The sequence below is a fragment of the Brassica napus genome, chromosome C1 (genome assembly GCF_020379485.1).
Source record: "Brassica napus cultivar Da-Ae chromosome C1, Da-Ae, whole genome shotgun sequence".
Classification (NCBI taxonomy): domain Eukaryota; kingdom Viridiplantae; phylum Streptophyta; class Magnoliopsida; order Brassicales; family Brassicaceae; genus Brassica; species Brassica napus.
In genome coordinates, this window is record NC_063444.1 from 9,227,744 (window position 1) to 9,248,595 (window position 20,852).

A 20,852-nucleotide genomic window follows, 5' to 3' on the forward strand; every position below is an offset into this window, starting at 1 on the left:
TTCATTTTGCTGTGGGGGTTCAGTACTTCGGTGACATCCTTTTTTGGCTTTTCAGCCGAGCTTGTTAACCGTTTCTTTTTTACTGCAAACCATCTTAATTTAATTTGAATAAAAATCATAACCATTGTATTGTGGCACGAACCATTTAAAATAATAATAATAATAATAATAATAGACATTTTTGAACATAGTAGACTTTGGAGTATCTCTTTTTTCCCGCTTATTTCAACACTGAGATTTACCATGACTATATATAGATATATATACCTCAAAAGGGTGATACGTAGAGGTGCTTTGTGTTTTTGAAGATAGATTACTTGATATCGTGTTTAGTTTGCCGGTCTTGAAAAATAGATGACTTGATACAAAAACCTTTTGTTATGAGTCTCTTGCTTTCTTGATACTCATTTGCTTGCTATTTAGACCTTTCAATTCTCATCATCTGTATCCATTCTAATATGGTCAACTCTGAACACATACTATAATTTAGTTTCTTACGCACATTCCTTTTGGTATCTGGTATTTGGCATTGCCGTTTATTCTCACAAGATGTATCCACTTTATTTAGAAAAACTCCTAAACATATATTTATATCAATAAATTCTTATGATGTGCCAGTAACAACATGTATAATTAAGTCTGATCTCTTAATAAATCACTAATAATTTTCTAGTAAAGTAAATTATCTAAGGGTTTTGTCGATTTCGAAAAATAAGGATTTCATATTAATATTTGACTATTTTTCCTCATATTAAATATTAGTTTTAACTAAAGCATTTCATTGTTTTAATCTGTTTAAAGATGAAAAATCTTTTGAAGATATTAATATAGAAAAAATTACCTTCCACACCAATGAGACCGCGCGTGAGCTTACACGCTCGCAGATATTCTCTTTCATAATAAACACTTACAAATTACAATTGATTTGCCATTAATTGGCATTATACTCTCAATGCCCCTAGATCTTTTATGGTTATCTTAACTCATTTTCATATCTTAACTCTCTAATTTTTATATACATCCAAGAGTTAAGAATAAGAGAGTCTTGGTTTTTGACTAATATTAGCCTAAGGTTTATTGTGTGAAGAAACCTTCAGATTCTATTAGTACACAACCTCTGACACGTTTTGCTCATAATCTCAGTCTTTTAATAACAAGATGCATCTCTTCTTCAGTTTCCACGCCCCAAGAATATATATAAGAGCCCCTCCACAACACCAAAGAGCATAACAACAACAACACCAAAACTAAGAAGAGCTCTTGAGAGAAATGGATAACTCGAATGTGCTTGTTAGGGGAAACCGTCAAGTGAATGAAGAGAAGCCTCCTCCGCGAGTGTGTCCAAGGTGTAGCTCAGACAACACCAAGTTTTGTTTCTACAACAACTATAGAGTGACTCAACCTCGCTACAACTGCAGGAACTGTCGCCGATTCTGGACTCATGGTGGAACTTTAAGGGACGTACCAATTGGTGGAAGAGCCCGCAAAATCAAGCGTATAGAACAGCCGTCTGTTTCTCAGGTGGTTCCTGATGAGATCCAGCAGGTTAATCATCACCAACCTTTCTCACATGTTCAAGAAACAACCCAGTTTCTTGAACCATTTGGTGGTTCTTATTCCTCCGCTGTTGTTGGGAACCATTTCAGTCCTTTGCCTGAAACTCATGGTGATATGATGCTTCCAACTCGAAGTATTCCACCGATGGATCTCTTTGATGGATTGTTTCACCAAGGTTATTACGGTGCTGGACTCAATAATTTTGTTGGTAATCATTTGATGAATCAATCAATTGGTGGACATGTTGATAACTATAACAGTTACCGCGTGAACCAAGAGAATCCAAACATGCCAAACCAGAGCTTCACCAACACCATGATCATGAACCATAATGCCGGCACTAGTGAAAGAAGAGGATATCCAGGCATTGATCACATGAACAACAACAACAACAACAAGTCTGTGTTTAGATCCTCCTATCAGTTGGGGAAGCATGGTCCTTGAATCATAACCGTTTTACCCGTTTTCTCTTTATATTATGCTGATAATGTTTTAGTTTTTCGTTTATGGTTTCTGTTCGGTCATCTTGTTTTTCAGCTCTGTTGGGTCTTTTTTTTTTAATTTAAGTTCTAAAAGTATGCATCTTTGTTTCCTTAAATATTAAGACATAAGTTACCTGTCTGGTCTTTTCTATAATATATATAATTAATCATCACCAGTTCGTTGTGTGTTTCATTACTTATTAGTAAAAGAAATATCTATGTGTTTTCAAAAATTTTATGTATTGCTCTGTTTTTCTGAAAACGCCTGATATACAAGTTATGTTACAATCACTGAAGAAAAGATGTCTCTAAAAGGTACATCCAAAAAGCTATTCATCTTTCTTCCTTGACTATTTAAAAACTACGATTAAACCCTTGCTTGCTCTCCTCCTCTGTTTCTCTTCTTTTAGCGAAAGCAGAAGATTTTAATTGTCTTTAGCGTTGTTATCATTGCTGTTTCTTGATTTTTCTGGTTTATACTCTGGAAATGAAGAAGGAAACTAGGGGTGCCCATAATACGGGAAACTAGTGCTGAGCAAAAAACCCGGACCCGAAAGACCGCGATCCCGATCCGAAAAAGTAGTATCGAACTCAGACCGAAATTGATTAAATATCCGAATAGGTTCCAAATTTTGGACCGAATCCAATCCGGACCGAAGTATTTCGGGTACCCGATTATATCCGAAATTGATTTATATACTTATATATATTAATTATTTTTAGATTTAATATATACTAGATTTCGATCCGCGCAACCGCGCAGATTTTTGTTTTCATTTATTTTTATATAAACATTTTGTTTTCAATTCTAAATTGGTATATATTATAATATATATGTGTCTATCAAGTTTTAAAACATAATAAGTTTACGGTATTTTTTTCATTGAATAGATTGTTTTAAACTTTTACATGTATTTGTATCTTCTTCTATATATATATTTTCGGATTATTATTTCATTATTAAAATCGTAACTATATATATAAAGATTAGTAAAATATTGTTTTATTGTCATATTCAAATATATTTTAACATTTCACAAATTTAGAAATGTTTTTAAAAATTAAACTTTTCGCTTCATAGATTTATATTATCGAGTAAATAATTAAACATTTAGTTTTTGTTTAATTTTTAAAATAAACTATATAGTTTAAAATTTGTTTTCATTGATTTGAGGTAGTAAATATTAATCATTGTTAGATAATATGATTTTTTATTTTAAAAAAAATCTTTATAATTTTAAAAGTTAACATCGACAAATACTTAAATAATTAACATATAGAAGTATAGTATTACAACATTAAATTATATCTGTTTAATTTATACTATCTATAAATCTAATGTATCATCTATTGTTTAAATCCAACTATTGATAGTCCAATAAAAATTTCTGGTATGCCCAAAATTTAGATAATAAGATTAAAAATTAAATATAATGTGACTTTTTAGAAATATGTCCATTATGTCCTTTTTTAATCACATATGAATCAAAGTTGTGACTTCTGTTTTAATATATAAGATTAAGAACATCAAAATATATAAGATACTTTTAAGTTATCCAAATACTTATAAATATATACAAATAGTCAAAAGCACATGTCTAAAATAGCTAAAATATTAGTCAAAACACCAACAATACTTAAAATATCTATTGATTATCAATTCAAATATTCAAACAAAACCAATTTATATGTTAGTTTTAGTTACTTTGACATATGCTATTCAAATTTATATGTAATATATTGTTTTGTTTATAGATTTTGAGAAATTTAAAGTATATAATGAGTTTTAAAACTTTTAAAATAATTTAAATGAGTTATCTGAACCCGAACCGAGCCCGTAAAGATCCGAACCGAGCCCGAACAAAAATTTAGAAATACTCGAATGAAACTGAAATCTTTGAACCCGAAAACCCGAATAGATCTGAACCGAATTCGAATGGGTACCCGAATGCCCACCGGAAACGGATGGTTCGGATCCGTTTCCCTTACTTCATAATACAATTTCATGCTACATCAGATATCAAGTTCGGATCGGAGAACCAAACATGGATCCGAACATATCCGATGGCAGGTATAAGCAATTAGAACTCGGATTGGTAAACATGACTTAATCACGAAAAATATAATTAAGTTATAATGAAAATTGCATAATGTTTTTTTTGTAAGAAATGATAAAATTATGCAAAATGATAATACAAATTATTTTGATCAAAATATATTATATAGGATTTAAAAATTAACAATTATTAATTATTAAAGTAATTGCTAAAAATTGTGAAAATAAATTATTTATTTAAAATATTTGACTTCTTAGTATAATTATTCAGCTTATTTTTGTATATGTTTAGATAATACTGTATATTTACATCTTGTAATATTATAATAAAATCAGAGTATAGTATATATTTATTAACATAACTATTTATCATTTTATATTCGAAACTTTAAAATATTGTTATCATATAATTAAATAATATGAAGAAGTTAATTCCAGAAATAATCCACTAAAACTTACTATTCTATTTAATGATTTTTTTTTTGTATTTTCAGTGAAAAACGCATATTTATGTTTTACGTTTTTCTTTCAGCAAATTTTGTTGAATGACAAAAAAAACTTATTTAATCGTGTTTTTATCCACAATTCCATCATTCTGCATGTTACCAATCAAAGATTATTTTAGTTTTTTTTATTTATTTGGGTTTCGGGTTATTTATAGCTGCTTTGGTTATGAACTGAACCCCTAACTGAACCCACAGTTTGTTCGGTTATAAAATGGATATTAGTTTGTGTTACAGAACCTAACCGAACCGAATTATTTTGACCCAAACCCAACCCAAAATTGTGTAAAATTTGAACGGGCCTGTGAAGTTAAAAAACTTAAAAACCCAAAAGCTCGATCCGAACACGAACGAGAGTACACAAACGCTCACCACTTTAGGGAACGAATAGAAAGGGAGGTGCAAAAGGAAGCCACAAAGCTGCTTCGACTTCTTCCTCAAGTAACAACAATGACTCATTGGTAGAGAATGTGGAAGCCGCGAGCCTGGAAACGCAGCCAAGTCAGGAGGTAGAGGAAGATTTTAAGGTAGAATCTCCGGTTACAAAGGGAGAGAATGAAGAAGATGTGAAGGGAAATCAGCCAATGCAAGACACAGACGAAGCACCCAAGATGGAATCTCTGCTTGCAAAAGAAGGAGAAATCAAAGGCGAAGGAAAATCAGGAAAATATAGGAGAACAATCCGATTCCTCAACGCAATATGAGAAGGATTCAAACGCGAGCCAAGAGGACAAGGCAAAAGGCGCATCCGCAAGCTGAGAAAAAGAAAGAGGAGAAATAGAAGCAACTTTTTCTTGGTAAGGGCAAGAGTAAGAGAGTCTCGTTGAAGGAAGCTGAGAACAAAAAGCTCCAAGAGCTAAGAGCATCTCTGATTCCACTCCATAATTTACTGCAAAATGGAGTGGAAAATGGTTTGATGAACAAACAGAAAACCTTTTACTCCATTTAAAAAGTTTTTTGTTTGTTCATCATTCCATTTCCCAATCCATTTTGCAGTAAATTATGAAGTGGGGTTGGAGATGCTCTAAGCGAACCAGACTACAGTGATTAAGCCTCAAGAAGCTGAACCTTAGTACTAAGGACAAGGGTTGTTTGGTATGCTAGGTTACTCATATTCCTGCTAGATATCGATAAAGGCTAGTAAGATCTAACCAAAAAGGCAGGAAAAAAAAAAACTTATTCTCTGTTTTTGAGCTACGCATCACTCATTTGTGTAGATGCATTTCAAAATAAGATAAATTTATTATATGGTTCAGTCTATAACCTTTTTCTTACGGAGTTATGTCTAGAATATTAGTTTCTACTAGGTTAAGATCTCCGTCTTGCGCGGTATCACATTATATATATAAATTATTTAATGTATTAAATATTTTTACATATTATAAAATAATAAATATATATTAAATAATTAAAAGTCAGTAACTATTAAAAATATAATTAAATTGGTGCGAACATATAAATCAATTGTATTAATCTAATTTTTTTTAATTTGATAGGATATGTTATTAAATTTAAATGATACTAACATCGATAATATATTTTAGTATATTTTTAATATTAATGTCTATTAAATGATGATTTCTACTCATATAGTCTTTTGATCATTTGTATCTTTTATAGAAAAAAAATTTAAATTACTGATAACAAAATTTTCATTGTGGGATTAATAGTTTTAGTAATTTAGAATTTAAAAAAAATAAGTTGTCAATGATCGTTCAAAACTTTTATCAAAAAAATTGTTCAAAGTAAATTTTGAAACTAAAATATTGTATTTTATATGGTTTATAGTTTAATTTAAAATGATATATATATATATATATATATATATATATATATATATTAATCTTATTAATTAATTAAATTAGACTTTGTACTTATATAATTTTTGTAATCATTTGTATTTTGTCATAACAAAAATTTTAAACCATGGATAATAAAATTTGAATGTGAGACTTTTAACAGTTTTAGTAATTTATAGCCGTTTGTAAAAATTCAAAATATAACATATACATAAAAATCTAAATTTTTATTATATGGTTATTGTGGTTGTTTAATTTATTTAATACCTTAAAATTAAACAAATATGATAGAAGATACACTATTTTTTATCAAATCTTTATTATTCAAAATCATTAATTGCCATATATAATTTAGCCACATTAGGCAATTCCGTAAATTTTATTTAAGGAAATAATAAATTACATTAATGATGAATTTATTGTTAGTTTAATAAAAAGCTTATTATAAAATTAGATGGACCAACATATTTCTCAAATGATTCTAAGAATCATTCTAGTGATGACATGTGGCTACAAAAAGAAGTTGTAATGCTTCTAGAATAATATATAGGGGATATCAATCACAATTTCGACTGACCTATTTGTTTTTGGGAAAATTGGCAATATAGAACAACTTCTGAATAGTCATTTCAAAAATGGGGTAAATGTGTTAGAAAATCTGATCTACCATCTACGGAGATTTAGAATATATAATCTAACAAAGACATAGTGATCTACCAGTCGTAGTATGCGCAATACACCGAAAACATTAACAACTACTAGGGAAGAATATAAAATCCTCATTCCCTCTATGCTCTACGTAACTGGTAGATTTGATGCGCTACAAAAACTAATTAATCTACTAAAGTAGGAAATGCATTATTCGAATTGTCTTTTTGTCTACACCGGTGGTATACAATATTCTACCAGGCCTTCTAATTTCTAAACAGATAGAATGCAAATTCTACCTAATAAAATTACAAAATCCGAAAATCTAGCAAAAAACGGTTAGTAAATATTCAGTAAATCTTTTAAATGTTTTTAATTTTCTTTTTTAAGTTTTTTTCCTAAAATCTTGTCTTCTTCTTCAACATACCACGATTTCTGAAATTCAACGTGGAAGTTTTCTTCATCTTTTAGTTCTTCCAAACTTTTGTCATTCTAAAATTATGAAGATTAACATATATGCTTCATGTGGTTTGTGGAAATCGTCGATGAACAATGGATGGGGATTTCTTGTTGATGAAGAAAAAGGAGGCAGATTACTTACTTTGGACACAAGTTCAAGCTTTGAAAACCTAAAGGCTATGGTGTGTGAAGACTTTGGAATTGATGTAAGCATGGTCAATATAGAGCTGAGTTATTTACCTTCCGATTTGATCAATAGCATCTACTCACCCCCTGTTATCATCACCAGTGATCGGCAAGTTAGAAATTTTCTTACATATGTAAAGAACAAAGCTTCGACGCAGTTGTGTGTGAGTACTCAAGCCTCTAACATAGCGGAAGAAGGTACTGAGTCGCCTAACAGAGAGGAAGCACCTATGGAGTCTGAAGATTCAAGTGATATGGAGTCTGACGATGCAGCTGATATGAATTCAGAAGAAGATGTTGAGGTACCTGACAGTGAAGATGACAAAAAGTGTGACAAAGAGAAGATCAATGAAGATGGTGTTCGCTTTTCTTTGGTGGATGTTGTGAAGAACGGTCAATCTTTTAGCTCCAAAACACTTTTGAAGGCAGCATTCGAAATATGTGCAATGAAACATAATTTCGACTATGTGGTTGCCAGATCGGATAAAAAAGTGTGGTACATTCGTTGCTCAGATGATGATTGCACCTGGCGTGTTCGTTCAGAGGGATTAACAGGCTCATCGTATTTTATCATCAAAAAGTATGTACCTGATCATTCATGTGCTGCATCCAATAGGAAGGGTTCTGTTAGGACAGTTTCAGCAAAAACAGTGGGTACTCTGATTATGCATAAGTATGAAACTGCTAAAGAAGGGCCAAGATCGAATGATATAATCCAGTATATGTGTATGGTACATGGAGTTGAGATATCCTATTCTTTGGCGTGGGATGCACGTGAATATGCAATCAACGCAGTGAAAGGTATTCCAGAGAAAGGTTATGAAAAAATTCCTAAATACTTGCATATGAGGAAGGAAGCTAATCCAGGGTCACACACGTTTTATGAAAGGGATACAAAAGGGAGATTCAAATTCCTCTTCATCTCGTTTGGTCAGAGTGTTCACGGTTTCTTTGCTGCAATTCGAAAAGTTATTGTGGTGGATGAGACGTTTTTGAAGAGCAAATACAAAGGAGTATTACTAGTTGCTACTGCATTAGATGGAAACTCGAGTTTATATCCTATTGCCTTTGGAGTTGTCGACTCAGAGAATGACCTCGCGTGGAACTGGTTTATGAGACAACTTAATGTGGTCATTGCTGACGACCATAGTTTAGCTTTTGTGTCTGATAGGAATTCCTCAATTGCTAAAGCTATTGCGAGAGTGTATCCGCAAGCTCATCATGGAATTTGCATTCACCACTTGCTGAATAATGTTGTGACATATTTCAGCGGGAAAGGTGTGGTTGGTTTGGTTGCAAAGGCTTCTAAAGCTTATCGAGCAGCTGATTTTCGTAAGGTGTTCACTGCTATTTTCGCTATTAGTCCTGAAATTGGACAGTATCTCATAGATCCCGATGTGAGGAAGTGGGCTCGTTGTCAGTTTCCAGGTTACAGATTTGATATTAGGACTACTAACCCTGCGGAGTCGATAAATGCTGCTTTGCGTACGCCTAGAGAGTTTCCAGTGATACCTTTGTTGGACAGCATTAGGGAAATGATGACTCGATGGTTTTTCAAACGTAGAACTTTAAGTTCTAAGCATTCGAAGCCACTGACCATTGCTGTGGAGAAAAAGATTGACAGAAGGATTGAGAAGGGTAAAACATTTAAGGTATTTCCAGTTAGCAATCATAGGTTTTTAGTTCAAGGTGACACTTTCGACTGCTCGGTAGACTTGGTCAGACGCACGTGTTCTTGTGAGAAATTTGATCTGATGAAAATCCCATGCAGGCACGCCATAAAAGCAGGCTTCAGTGTTGGAATAAGACCACACACACTCACAGATGACATGTACACTACTGCCTCATGACGCTCGGCTTATGAAGAAAGCATAAATCCTATTAGCGTCCCCGAAGATGCATGGAAAGTTCCATCTCATGTGGAGAAGTCGAAAATCCTTCCTCCAGAGAGTAGACGAGCTGCGGGTAGGAGAAAGAAACGCAGATACAAGACAGCCGAAGATAAGATCTGTTCGTCACAAGGAACTCAAGGCTCTACAGTTCGGAAATGCAGTCGATGTGGGATTGAAGGTCACAACAGGAGAACATGTGATAGAGCAATATAGGATTGTCAATTCGTTCAATACAAGTTATGTTTCAGAGACTATGTTTTTCTTTCTTCTCTTTTTATGCAAGTTATGATTCAGAGACTATGTGTTTCTTTCTTCTCGTTTTATGCAAGTTATGTTTCAGTCTTTTCATGTTGAATTTTATGTTTAAGAGACTATGCGTTTTGTTCTTCTCATTTTTGGAAGTTATGTTTCAGTTTGTTCATGTCAAATGATGCAACTGGAAATCGTTTAGGTCTTAACATTAGAAAATAATAGAAGTTTTATTTTAACATGAAACAGAGAAACAAAACATTATCAATCACGTTTGGACCAGAGACATAAAATAATGAGAATGGATCCTAAACAACCTACATCGATCGAATTCTTATGTTTCATAACTTCCTCCTCAACTGTCTTCTTCATGGAACTTCTCAGATCTTCAATTTCCTCGGCAATTCTCGTCTGATGCTCATCTATCCTCTGAATCTCATCGAACAGAGCGTCGTCTACCCATTTAAAAAGATGATTTTCTTTCTTTCTCTGTTTGAAAACACAAAAACAAGTCAATCTCACATATGTTTATTCGCTTATCATATAGAATAATGATAACTAAAGAAATTTCAGATTTACCTGTTTACCAATCTCACATCTGAAGAATCGTCTGTATGGGTTTTCCTCTGTTTTTGAAACATAAGTGACAATCCCCTTCCCACACCAGAATCTGGAAGGGATCCCTTCATTGTTATTCATGTTCGTCATTCTTTACTGAGAAGAAACAAGAGCTTTTCTTAAGAGAAGTAGGAGAAACCCACGACGTAATATGTAGGGTTTCTGGCCTTATGATGGTCTTATATAAGATTTTTTTAGGGCAAACATTTCTTCTAATCGGGTTGAGTTTTAGGGTCAACTTATCTGTGTTTTGATTATTAAGATTTGTTATCATTATTCAGATATTTTTTGTGATCTATAAGGTTTGTCTGGATTAATTTGGTTTCAAATTGTTTGTCATACTTTAGTGTCATTTAGGGAATAGATAGGGGTTGAAATGGTTTGTCTTACTATAGTGTCATATATGAAATAGAGGTTTAATTGGTTTGTTTTACTTTACTGTCATTTAGGGTTTAGATAGTAGTTGAAATCGATTTTTTAACTTTAGGGTATCTTTAGGGGTTGATTAGGATTGTCATCTCATACCACTCATTTAGGGTATAGTTAGGAATTGATATTGTCACAAAAGTTTCAAATAAACTAAAAATAAAGAGTAACTACAAGAGTCAACTACAAGAGTCAAATAAGAGAGTCAAATAACAAGCTACTTCCTTAACAAGTCATAATCGAAATAACTTCATTAAAGTTCCACAAGAGGATTTGTAATCGTCTTTGGAGGAGTGTATTGTGCCATTCTCGAAATAAGCACAGGATCATTGGCGGCTTCCCATAGGTCGTAAGCAATCTTTTGGCGCGCTTCTCGAATGTTGTTGTGATTCACCAAGGAGAAGTCCAAGCCTAGAAGATGACATTCAATGTGCTTCAAGGCATATACTCCACAATCACTGCTACTCTTGTTTAGTAAGTAGGGCATTGGGGCGTAACTGACAGTATATTGCTTGACCTTCACTTGCTGCCGATTCTTTGAAGACTGAACAGCTTTGACAATTCTAGGGATGAGAATGGCAAATGGCTCCACTTCCTTGTTGTATTTCAATCCCTCACAGTCAAAGACCTCTATTGAACGAGAAACAAAGTTGACACACATAGAGATCCAGTGTTTACCAACATTTAGAGGCACATACATGCGTGTAACGTCAAGATCCCACATTAGTCTTGTTCGTCCGTGTGCTGGAAGTTCACCAATGCCGTACTGGTGAAGCAGTTCTGATACTTTGAATTTCTTCTTGTCCTTCCGAAACTCTTCGAAAGAGTTCTTCATTTGATTACTGAACATGCAGGTCATGAATGCTACTTTAGTTGGTTCCCATCGTCGCAAGAAAGTCCTCTCAGTGAATAAGTACATCATAGCATCAATTTCCTGAAAATTTGATAAGAGATTGTAAGTCGGTGTGCAAAAAATAAGAATGAACAAATTAAAAACTCACATTATTCAATAGCCACTCTGTAGGTCCCATGACACGTGCTGCTAACTCACTTGTGAACATAGAAGGTCCAATTTTCAGTTGCCTGCAATGCAAAATTCAGTTGTAGAAAGATTGAATTATAAAACATGAAGAAACATTATAAAACTTACATGGAAGTTGAGGACCACTTAATCAGTTTGGCCCATGAATCCTCAGGGACAAACACTAGTGAGTAATCGCTATCGTTCACCCGATCCTCATGTAAGTCGATATCTTTGAGAGTAGGTGGTCTCCAATCCGCAAGCTTAAATGAAGTCAGTGGAGTAACGCATTCAGCTGGTTCTTCGCCATTGAGTTTTTGTGATGGATCGAAACCTTTAACATATGATGATTGAGAAAGGTTTCCCATGGCATCTTGTAAGTACTCTTGGGTCTCCATTTCTACTTTGATGTTTGATGATTGTGACAAATTCTTCAAAAAATCCATCATGTCGTCTTCAGAATTTTGAACATCCTGTTCATACAACCAAGCATAACATTAATAGAAGGGTTTTTCACTTCATACAAATAAAATTACAATCAAGTCAACTGTTATGCCACATAACAAAATACAACCACATTACAGCCGTGTCAAACTACATAGCAATTACAACAAAAGACAAAGAACAGAACATTACAAAAGATTCAAACCCGATATGGAACATTACAAAAGATTCATTTTTTTGTTACCTCTCTTACTGGCCTAGGGCTACGATGAACCGCAGGAGGAGGCAAACTCTCAGCTGCCTTGCCATTGGCTTTTCCCTTTGCTGCTGAAGGACCCGGACTCTGTGATGATTTGTCTTGGTCTTTCCCCTCTGATTGTGAAGGACCCGAAATCTCAGATGCTCTGGTTTTTCCCTCTGTATGTGAAGGACCCGTAACTTGAGACATCGTTTCCTTGAGTTGAGCCATCTCATTATGGACCTTGTCAAAACGCTCTTGAATGTCCTTTTGCACCAGCTCCTTTAAAGAGTTGAAAGAAGAGGTGAACAAAGCTTCAATGAAGGTCTTCAGATCACCGGAGACACCACTGTTATGCTCAGCCGCCCGTTGACAAAGCAGTTGTTTCTTTCGAGACTCGACACCTGGATCAATAAGCTTGCGCTTGCCCCTTTTCGTAACAACAATTGGTTCCTCTGCAACAACAGTCGGTTCCTCTGAATCAGAAAGCTCCACATTTCGACGCAAAGCCTCAACTTCCCAAGCGAATTGGTTCCAGTCTTGTTTGGCATTCATCAGAGCAACAATACGGCCAACTCTTTCATCCTTTTTCTCATCTTCCCTAATGAACGCAGCATCATCAACCACATCATTGTTCCCAGTATTAGATATAAAGGGAAACAGCTCTCCCTGCCAAGAACAAACAAATCAGTAAACATAAATTGTTCAAATTTTAGAATTCAATATTCATAGAAGAAAGATAGTTACCTTATCGAAGTGTGACTCTAAGCTACTGATATCTTGGTAGGATACTTTTCCACTTCCTTTCCAATTTCTACATCTCGCTTTGGTGATATTTTTTTAATCTTTTTACCCACCTTAGTACCAATGTCTGGGACTGCCTCCATAATCCATATCTGAAACGCATATGAGAATCCATCCAACACGTAACTGTTCTTCAGATGCAAATCTTTCCTTGCTCTGAATATTGATGCAAGCAGCTCATCATACGCGCGAAGACCCCAAGGATACATCCTCAACTTCTCAAAATCCATCACCAAACGGATGTATTCTTGAGGGATAGACACTTTCCAATCCTTAGCCATGATGAATCCATGTATAATACACAGATATACTAGCCTCACCCTGTCCACATAAGTCCACTCCTTACACTCTTTCAGAAGCTCATCCCTTACACTGAATAAGTTAATCTTTCTATTTTGCTTCAGCACGAGGCTCCAGAACCCCTTATCATCCTTCCAGTTAATGAAGTCTATCTCCGGTTCATCTTTGAACTTCAAACCAGTCACGGCATGAAATTCTTGCATAGAAAACCTGAGAGGCCGCTTTGCGAACAGAAACCACAACTCGTGGAGCTTGGAAACCTTGAGCTGCTTGCATATGAAGCTGTGAATAATCTTCCCGGAGTAAATGAACTTATTTTCTACGATTGCAAGAATCGGACCGAAGACCGGGTCTTTCAATACTTCTTCATACTCATCCTTGAGAACACCCTTCACCGTTTCAAGAATCGTACGTCTACAGGTGTTGTTAATCTTATCAATCTGAGTCTCAGCTCCTTCTTCAAGAATGCATTTTGGAAACTGATAAGCCATTCCTATAAAACATGAAATCATAAACTTCAACTCGCTAGCCATTCCTCTAAGGACATACAAACACAATTCCAAAGTTAATATAACTCAATCTCACAATCAAACTATTAGACATTCAAAAATAGCACCTAACAATCACAATCAACTAGCATATGTGTTTTTCTCTACACGCATGGTCCAAACACGGCAAAGAAACAGAGCCAAATCAACTGATCACATTAACAACATGTAAAATCTATCTATTTACATGTCAAACTAATTAGCCTTTTCAAGTCTATTAGGAATTGAGAACTATAAACGTGAATCGAATCGAATTGTGTTTTAAAACGTGAATCGAACTCAACAACAAACTACAATCAACTCAAACACAAACTAAAAATCAAAACCGTAAATGTGAATCGAATTGTGTTTTCAATCAAAGCAATCTCTATCTACTACATGCAAAACCATAAAACGAACAAAATAAAGAAAAATAATAAAGGGGATTTCCAAACCCTAACCTTCAATTTTTGGGAACCGAGATGAAGCAAGAGCAAAAGAAGAACAATGTGAATCTAATCGTGACGACGATTTCAAAGGAAAGACGAAGAGATGTGACGAGGAAGGAAGGACGAAGAGATGTGACGACGGCGGAGATAACAGAGGTTAGACGAAGAGATGTGACGATGAAAGAAGGAGGACGACGGAGAGATGGGACGACGATTTCAACCTCTCCGACAGACTTAGACGGCCAGCTCAAGACGGTGGCGACGGCGAACGAAATCGCATCTTCTTCAATTGAGAAAGAGTCAGAGACGAGGAAGGAAGGACGATACAATTGTGTTTTCTTATAAAACTTTTATTCCTTTTATAAAATTAATTTTTTTTATGGTAACTACATGTTAAAGAAAATGACAAAATAGGGTATTCACTATTGTTTATTCTATAGGGACAAAGATTTATGATTTAATACTAAAGGGACAAATCTATAGTTGTTTTGTTCTATATTGCCAATTTTCCCTTTGTTTTTCGAACGTCATAAATTCACTTATGATGTTGGATTTGGTACTTCGGTTAATTTCTTTTTTTTTTTGACTTATTGACCGTTTCTAATTTTTGACTTCTCATTTTAGCTTTTTTTTTTAGTTAGCAAACCATTCCCTTAATTTAATTTGAATAACATAATAAATTAATAACTATTTCAAATGGCGCGAACCATTTGAAATAATACTAGACATTTTTAAACATCTATAATAATAATTTAGAGTTTTCTCTCACCTCCTTGCGCCACGTCACCATAGAGGGAGGGGCAAATTGCACCACGTGTCAGCTCATCATTCTTCAACTCTTTTTTCCATTTTTAACAAAACCTATATGGGCCAGCATATATTGTTCACGTTTATAACCGAAAAATGTCCTCTGTTTGGGCCGTCCTGCAGTCATATTATTCAGGCCCAGTGTAGAGTTTCATCATCGCAGTAATAGAACTCTGCCGCAGCTCTGGTTTTCATTTATGTACTCTTTAAATATGTGCATTAACGTGATTTGACCACTTGCCCACCATCTAGCATTGAATCGACCTCTTCATCTTTCACGGTAACGGGCGGAAGCTCTCCTATATATTTGCAAGATCCCCAGTGAAGTATTTGCTACATTGTTTTCTTTTTTTTTTGTTTCATCTCTTCTTGAGATTATTAGGCATTGGATACGATGATTTAGTCGACAATGATAGGAATTTAGTAAAGATTGTGCTTGATCATCGGGCCGTCGACGCTGTGCTCTATGATTGAGAACGTCGCTTTGATAAAGGCAAGCTTCCTCATCTTCTTCACGATAAAGGTAATTAAATCCCAACTTATGAACCCTAACCTCCTTGAATTTTCAACTAATCGTAACGGGCACACTGGTTTTGGACCAAATAGGAAATCTTTATTTATGTAATTGTGAATACAGTCCTTCGTCTATGGCTTCAGTCGGTTGGTTTGGAACTGTAGACCTTAAAGAGGGCTAGGGCCGCTGTTCCATCAAAGTGTGTTGATTCTTCTGCTAACTTGCATTCTCATTTAATTTCTTCTTCTTCTTTTTTTTTAAATTCGCAGGGATCGACAGATAGAACGAAGCTTATGGTACAAAATTCAGAAATTCAATAATTATACGTTTCTAGCTTTACTTTTCAAGTCCTTTTCATATTCCTCTATTCTTCCGTTCAAATGTGAGATTTTTTTAGTGGGTTTATTACAGAATCGCATGTTGAAATGGAGTTACAGTGACGAATATGCTTATTACTTATCGATATGTCATATGGACGGCGTAGCGTTGACAACCAAGGTAGTAAAATCAGCTATAAAGAGAGTACTTGGCCACTCTGAATTTGGAATACCAGTTTCATGACTATTTAGTATTTACCCTCTCTTTATGTGCAAGAGTTAACTCACATATTGGAACCATGAGATTTAGAAACAAATGAATAATATATGGTTGAATTTTTTTCTTCCGGTCTTACTGATATCTTATCTTAATTATTTCGTATGTTTACAAGATTCTAAATTGATTTAAACTTCGTGATTGTTTAAGAGATGCAGGGAAAACATTTTGTAGGAAGTTAAACAGAGAAAGTCAACAACAGGTCCGAGCTTGGCAGATGAGTTGGTAGCTTGAAGAAGACTTTTCTCTTGGAATATTTGCAGTTTAGGAGTTGTTTATCATAAGTAAAGGAGTTGTTATCATAAGTAAGAGTGCTGAAGGGCTTTGGGAATTCCGACTGAGGGTCGTAATCATAAACAAAGCAAAACGTAGGTCTTGAGGTGTTCTTAGATCGCAATTGAGAGTTCAACAGATATTCAAGTGATATTTGATTTGTAGATTTTTTTTTATTCAGATTCGGTTATCCAGTGTACGCTGGTTCTATTTTGCAAGTCGTCTTCTTACATTGAATAAGAAATTACCGAGATCTGAAGGTAGGATTGAGAGTTGTTATTGAAAGTTTGTAGCTTATGTCTTATCAAACGGTTCTGCTACTAATTTAGCAGTTAAATTTTGGATATCTCGAGGACTGTGCAGCTGATTGTAAAGCTCGATCAGTATGAGTCTATGAGACAATGCTATGAACACTTTTTAAGGTCATCTATCCACTATTAGTAGATAAAATGTTAGTCTACCGGTTCGAGAAATACACCAAAAATTGCTCATCTGATGCTTGATGTGGAACAAAATTGTTGTTGCTTTCTTTTGTGATGAGACATGTGTTTCCAACTTATAAACTATTTGTATGGAGCTCCGACTTATTAGTTACATATGTTTTTCCTTTAAAATTATATATTCTAATCACGAGACATTAAACTAATCTTTAGTTTTCCCTATTATATGTCACAACGATGGAAAAATCAGAACGTTGAACACAAATATGTGGTGCATTTTCTTATATGCTTGAGCAACAAAAGAAGTTAGTTTAAAATGATGTGCTGATCTTTTAATTAAAGCATCACAGATATTGAGCGTATATTTTTCTGTTAATGATTATACTAATTATGTCTTTTTCCTCCGGCATTTTTTTGTTTGTTTTAGATTATGAATCGGTTTCCTTTCTGTTAAACATCTTCTCGCCATTTGAATTACCAATATTAGAACACTCCTGTTTTATAAAATAAGTTTTGGAAAAAAAATATACAAAATTTTAAAGTGAATTCTAACCAAAAACTCGGTATTTTTTATTAGGCTAACAAATCTAAAAAATAAAATATACAAACCCGGCGCGTAGCGCCGGAATAACACTAGTAATATAATAAACTTTGTGTATCTGTTTTTTCCCGCATATTACAACACTCTGACATTTGAGATCCCCCGCCCCCATATTTTTTAAGATTAGAGGAACATTTGTTACACCCCTCAAATAGTGATATATGGAGGTGAGGAGGTGATTGTGGTTTTGGAGAGAGGTTGCTTGATAACGTGTTTACCAAGTTTGTCTTGAAAAATAAGATTACTCGATATATAAACCCTTTTTGTTATGAGACTCTTGCTTTCTGGATACTCATTATTGCTCGCTACCTAGGCCTTTTAGTTCTCACTATTGTGTCCATTTCTCATATGGTCAATTCTATACATATATATAAATTAGTTTCTCACAAACACACTTTCTTGCCTCGTGGTATTTGGCTTTGCAGTCTATTCTCACAAGACGTATCCTACATTTAATACATGAAACTCCTAAGCATATCTTTACATCAACAGTCTTATGATGAGCCAGTAAAACATGTATGAACCCACATAATACTCACACACATTGTATTTGGAATAACTCACAACTTAACTGTTAATTAAGTCTGATCTCTCAAAAAATCCACTAATAAATCCGTAGAAAGTAAATTGTCTAAGTGTTTTGTCGATTTCGAAAAATAGGGATTTCATATTAATGTTTTACTACTTTTTTTTTTCATACCGGGTATTATTCAACGTTTTTATCTATTTAAAGATGACAAATCTTGTGAAGATTTTCCTATTGAAAATATTATATTCCTCGCCAATGAGACTGCGCGTGAGCTTTCACGCTCGCAGATATTCTCCTTCGTAATAAACGCCTACAAGTTACGATTGCTTTGACTTTAACTGCCATTATACTCTCAATGCCTCATAGATATTTTTCTGTTTATATGACAACTCATTTGATAACACTATGATTCTCTAATTTTCATATACATCCAAGAATTAAGAGTAAGAGAGCCTTGGTTTTTGACTAATCTTAGCTTAAGGTTTATTGTGTGAAGAGATCTTCAGATTTTATTGATACACAACCTCTGACACGTTTTGCTCATAATCTCAGTCTTTTAAAAACAAAATGTATCTCTTCTTCAGTTTCCACTCCCCAAGAATTTATATAAGAACCCCCTTCACAACACCAAAGATCACAACAACAAAACCTAGTAGAGCTCTTGAGGGAAATGGATAAGTTGAGTGTTATCGTTAAGGGAGACCATCAAGTGAATGAAGAGAAGCCTCCACCACGACTGTGTCCAAGGTGTAGCTCAGACAACACCAAGTTCTGTTACTACAACAACTACAGTGTGTCTCAACCTCGCTACAACTGCAGGAACTGTCGCCGATTCTGGACCCATGGTGGAGCTTTAAGGGACATACCAATTGGTGGAAGGGCCCGTAAAATCAAGCGTACAAGTATAGATCAGCCATCTGTTTCTCAGGTACTTTCTGTTGTCCAACAGGTTAATCATCACCAACCTTTCTTACATGCTCAAGAAACCAACGAGTTTCTTGGAACTTTTGGTGGTGCTGTTGGGAACCATTTCAGTTCTTCGCCTGAAATTCATGGTGAAATGGTGCTTCCAATTCAAAGTATTCCACCAATGGATCGCTTTGATCTCTTTGATGTTACGTTTAACCAAGGTTATTACGGTGTTGGATTCAATGATTTGGTTGGTAATCCTTTGATGAACCAATCAATCGGTGGACATGTTGATAACTATAACAGTTATCGCATGAATCAAGAGGATCCAAACAATCGAAACCAAAGCTTCAACAACAGCATCAACATGAATCATAATACCAGCACTAGTGGAAGCAGAGGATATCCAGGCACTGATCACATGACCGACAACAACAAAGACAGGAACAAGTGTGTGTTTAGTTCCTCCTATCACTTGGAGAAGTATGGTCCTTGATTCATAACCGTTTTACCCGTTATCTCTTTTTATTAAGCTAATAATGGTTCAGTTTTTCTTTTATGTTTTCTGTTGGGTCTTCTTGTTTTATCAGTTCTGTTGGGTCTTTTATTTCAATCTTATATAGTCTAAAAGTTTGCATCTTTGTTTACTTAAGATCAGACATAAGTTATATGTCTGGTCTTTTTATAAAATAAATAGTTAATCATCTATGTGTTTTCAAGTGTTTTATGTATTGCTCTGTTTTAGTATATTCTATGTTTTTAAATTACGCCTAAGCACATAATGTGAGAAGCATTAATATAAGGTTAATCTATGGTTATGTCTGAGAATTAAACTTGTATTTTGTGACCGTCTGAAATATTAAACTTGTATATTCTATGTTTTTAAATATTAAACTTGTATTTTAAATTATGCCTAAGCACAAAAGTTTTGTTGTTCGATGGTCTTAAAATTCAATTAAGCAGTGTAGGGATAAATGATTTTGTGACCGTTTAGAGTTTCACTATTGAGCTCCTAATTTGTAAATCATTTTTATTTAATATGATAACAGAATAACGGCTATGTTGTGGCGCCAACTCTTTCAAATGGTATGGGTACTGTAGTACTTTGTATTTCTTTTGTTCATCTACAATTTATAAAAATAGAATTTTGAGTTTCTGTTCTTCCCTTTTACTTTTCCTGTTTTTAAGTTATAAAGTGATTTTTGGAGATGTTTTAAAATAGGTTACTCGATATATGAACATTTTTCTTTGGTGTGGTCAACCATACAAACTTTACTCTTATAGTCGAGTTTCATTTCATGTCTTCTCGGCATTGATACTTTGATAAGTATTGTCAACTAATGTCTTTACAATTTATACCACTTTTTCTACCTGTATTAACTATTAAGTAGGGGAATCTTGTAACATATCTCTCGCTCTTTAAGAAAACTTATTTTCGCATTATGTACGAACTTTCTCATTATCAGTATTTATTTCGGTATCTATTACATTTAAATGTTTTTTGTTCTGTTTTGACTTCTTTGTATT

General features: G+C 34.2%; 5 protein-coding genes across 17 annotated transcripts; 3 read left to right on the forward strand and 2 right to left on the reverse strand.

The window, feature by feature from the left end:
- The first annotated feature begins 909 nt into the window (after positions 1 to 909).
- Positions 910 to 2,132, forward strand: LOC106387095 (dof zinc finger protein DOF4.4-like). Its single transcript, XM_013826903.3, has one exon. The coding sequence runs from the start codon at positions 1,270 to 1,272 to the stop codon at positions 1,999 to 2,001; it is 732 nt and encodes a 243-aa protein (XP_013682357.1). The 5' UTR covers positions 910 to 1,269; the 3' UTR covers positions 2,002 to 2,132.
- Positions 2,133 to 7,590: 5,458 nt separating this feature from the next.
- On the forward strand, positions 7,591 to 9,540 carry LOC106383989. Its single transcript, XM_013824026.1, has one exon. The coding sequence runs from the start codon at positions 7,591 to 7,593 to the stop codon at positions 9,538 to 9,540; it is 1,950 nt and encodes a 649-aa protein (XP_013679480.1).
- A 555-nt stretch (positions 9,541 to 10,095) lies between these two features.
- Positions 10,096 to 10,539, reverse strand: LOC125579777 (uncharacterized protein At4g04775-like). The gene is made up of 2 exons (XM_048743622.1): positions 10,411 to 10,539; positions 10,096 to 10,320 (listed from the first exon to the last, which is right to left on the reverse strand). Exons 1-2 carry the CDS (start codon positions 10,537 to 10,539, stop codon positions 10,096 to 10,098), a joined length of 354 nt encoding a protein of 117 aa, XP_048599579.1.
- A 589-nt stretch (positions 10,540 to 11,128) lies between these two features.
- LOC111212201 lies at positions 11,129 to 14,173 on the reverse strand. The gene is made up of 6 exons (XM_022713645.2): positions 13,436 to 14,173; positions 12,585 to 13,247; positions 12,479 to 12,490; positions 12,026 to 12,369; positions 11,877 to 11,958; positions 11,129 to 11,809 (listed from the first exon to the last, which is right to left on the reverse strand). The coding sequence occupies exons 1-6, from the start codon at positions 14,171 to 14,173 to the stop codon at positions 11,129 to 11,131; spliced, it is 2,520 nt and encodes an 839-aa protein (XP_022569366.2).
- LOC111212199 (dof zinc finger protein DOF4.4-like) lies at positions 14,145 to 19,964 on the forward strand. 13 transcript variants are annotated; one of them, XM_048745578.1, is made up of 5 exons: positions 14,147 to 15,745; positions 15,848 to 15,988; positions 16,249 to 16,275; positions 16,377 to 16,477; positions 16,724 to 19,964. In XM_048745578.1, the coding sequence occupies exon 5, from the start codon at positions 19,087 to 19,089 to the stop codon at positions 19,819 to 19,821; it is 735 nt and encodes a 244-aa protein (XP_048601535.1). In that variant the 5' UTR covers positions 14,147 to 15,745; positions 15,848 to 15,988; positions 16,249 to 16,275; positions 16,377 to 16,477; positions 16,724 to 19,086; the 3' UTR covers positions 19,822 to 19,964. The 13 variants fall into 13 exon arrangements, with proteins under 13 accessions (XP_048601536.1, XP_048601535.1, XP_048601539.1 ...); XM_048745576.1 differs by having other exon boundaries at positions 14,150 to 15,745; positions 16,391 to 16,477; positions 16,732 to 19,964; XM_048745574.1 differs by having other exon boundaries at positions 14,154 to 15,745; positions 16,391 to 16,477.
- Positions 19,965 to 20,852: the final 888 nt, after the last annotated feature.

Coding starts and splice junctions, on each gene's coding strand:
- LOC106387095 (XM_013826903.3), top strand. CDS start 1,270: ATGGATAACTCGAATGTGCTTGTTAGGGGAAACCGTCAAGTGAATGAA.
- LOC106383989 (XM_013824026.1), top strand. CDS start 7,591: ATGAACAATGGATGGGGATTTCTTGTTGATGAAGAAAAAGGAGGCAGA.
- LOC125579777 (XM_048743622.1), bottom strand. CDS start 10,539: ATGACGAACATGAATAACAATGAAGGGATCCCTTCCAGATTCTGGTGT. Junction 10,321..10,410: donor GATGTGAGATTGGTAAACAG/GTAAATCTGAAA, acceptor GTTTTCAAACAG/AGAAAGAAAGAAAATCATCT.
- LOC111212201 (XM_022713645.2), bottom strand. CDS start 14,173: ATGGCTTATCAGTTTCCAAAATGCATTCTTGAAGAAGGAGCTGAGACT. Junction 13,248..13,435: donor TCCCAGACATTGGTACTAAG/GTGGGTAAAAAG, acceptor TGTTCTTGGCAG/GGAGAGCTGTTTCCCTTTAT. Junction 11,810..11,876: donor CAGAGTGGCTATTGAATAAT/GTGAGTTTTTAA, acceptor TCAAATTTTCAG/GAAATTGATGCTATGATGTA.
- LOC111212199 (XM_048745579.1), top strand. CDS start 19,087: ATGGATAAGTTGAGTGTTATCGTTAAGGGAGACCATCAAGTGAATGAA.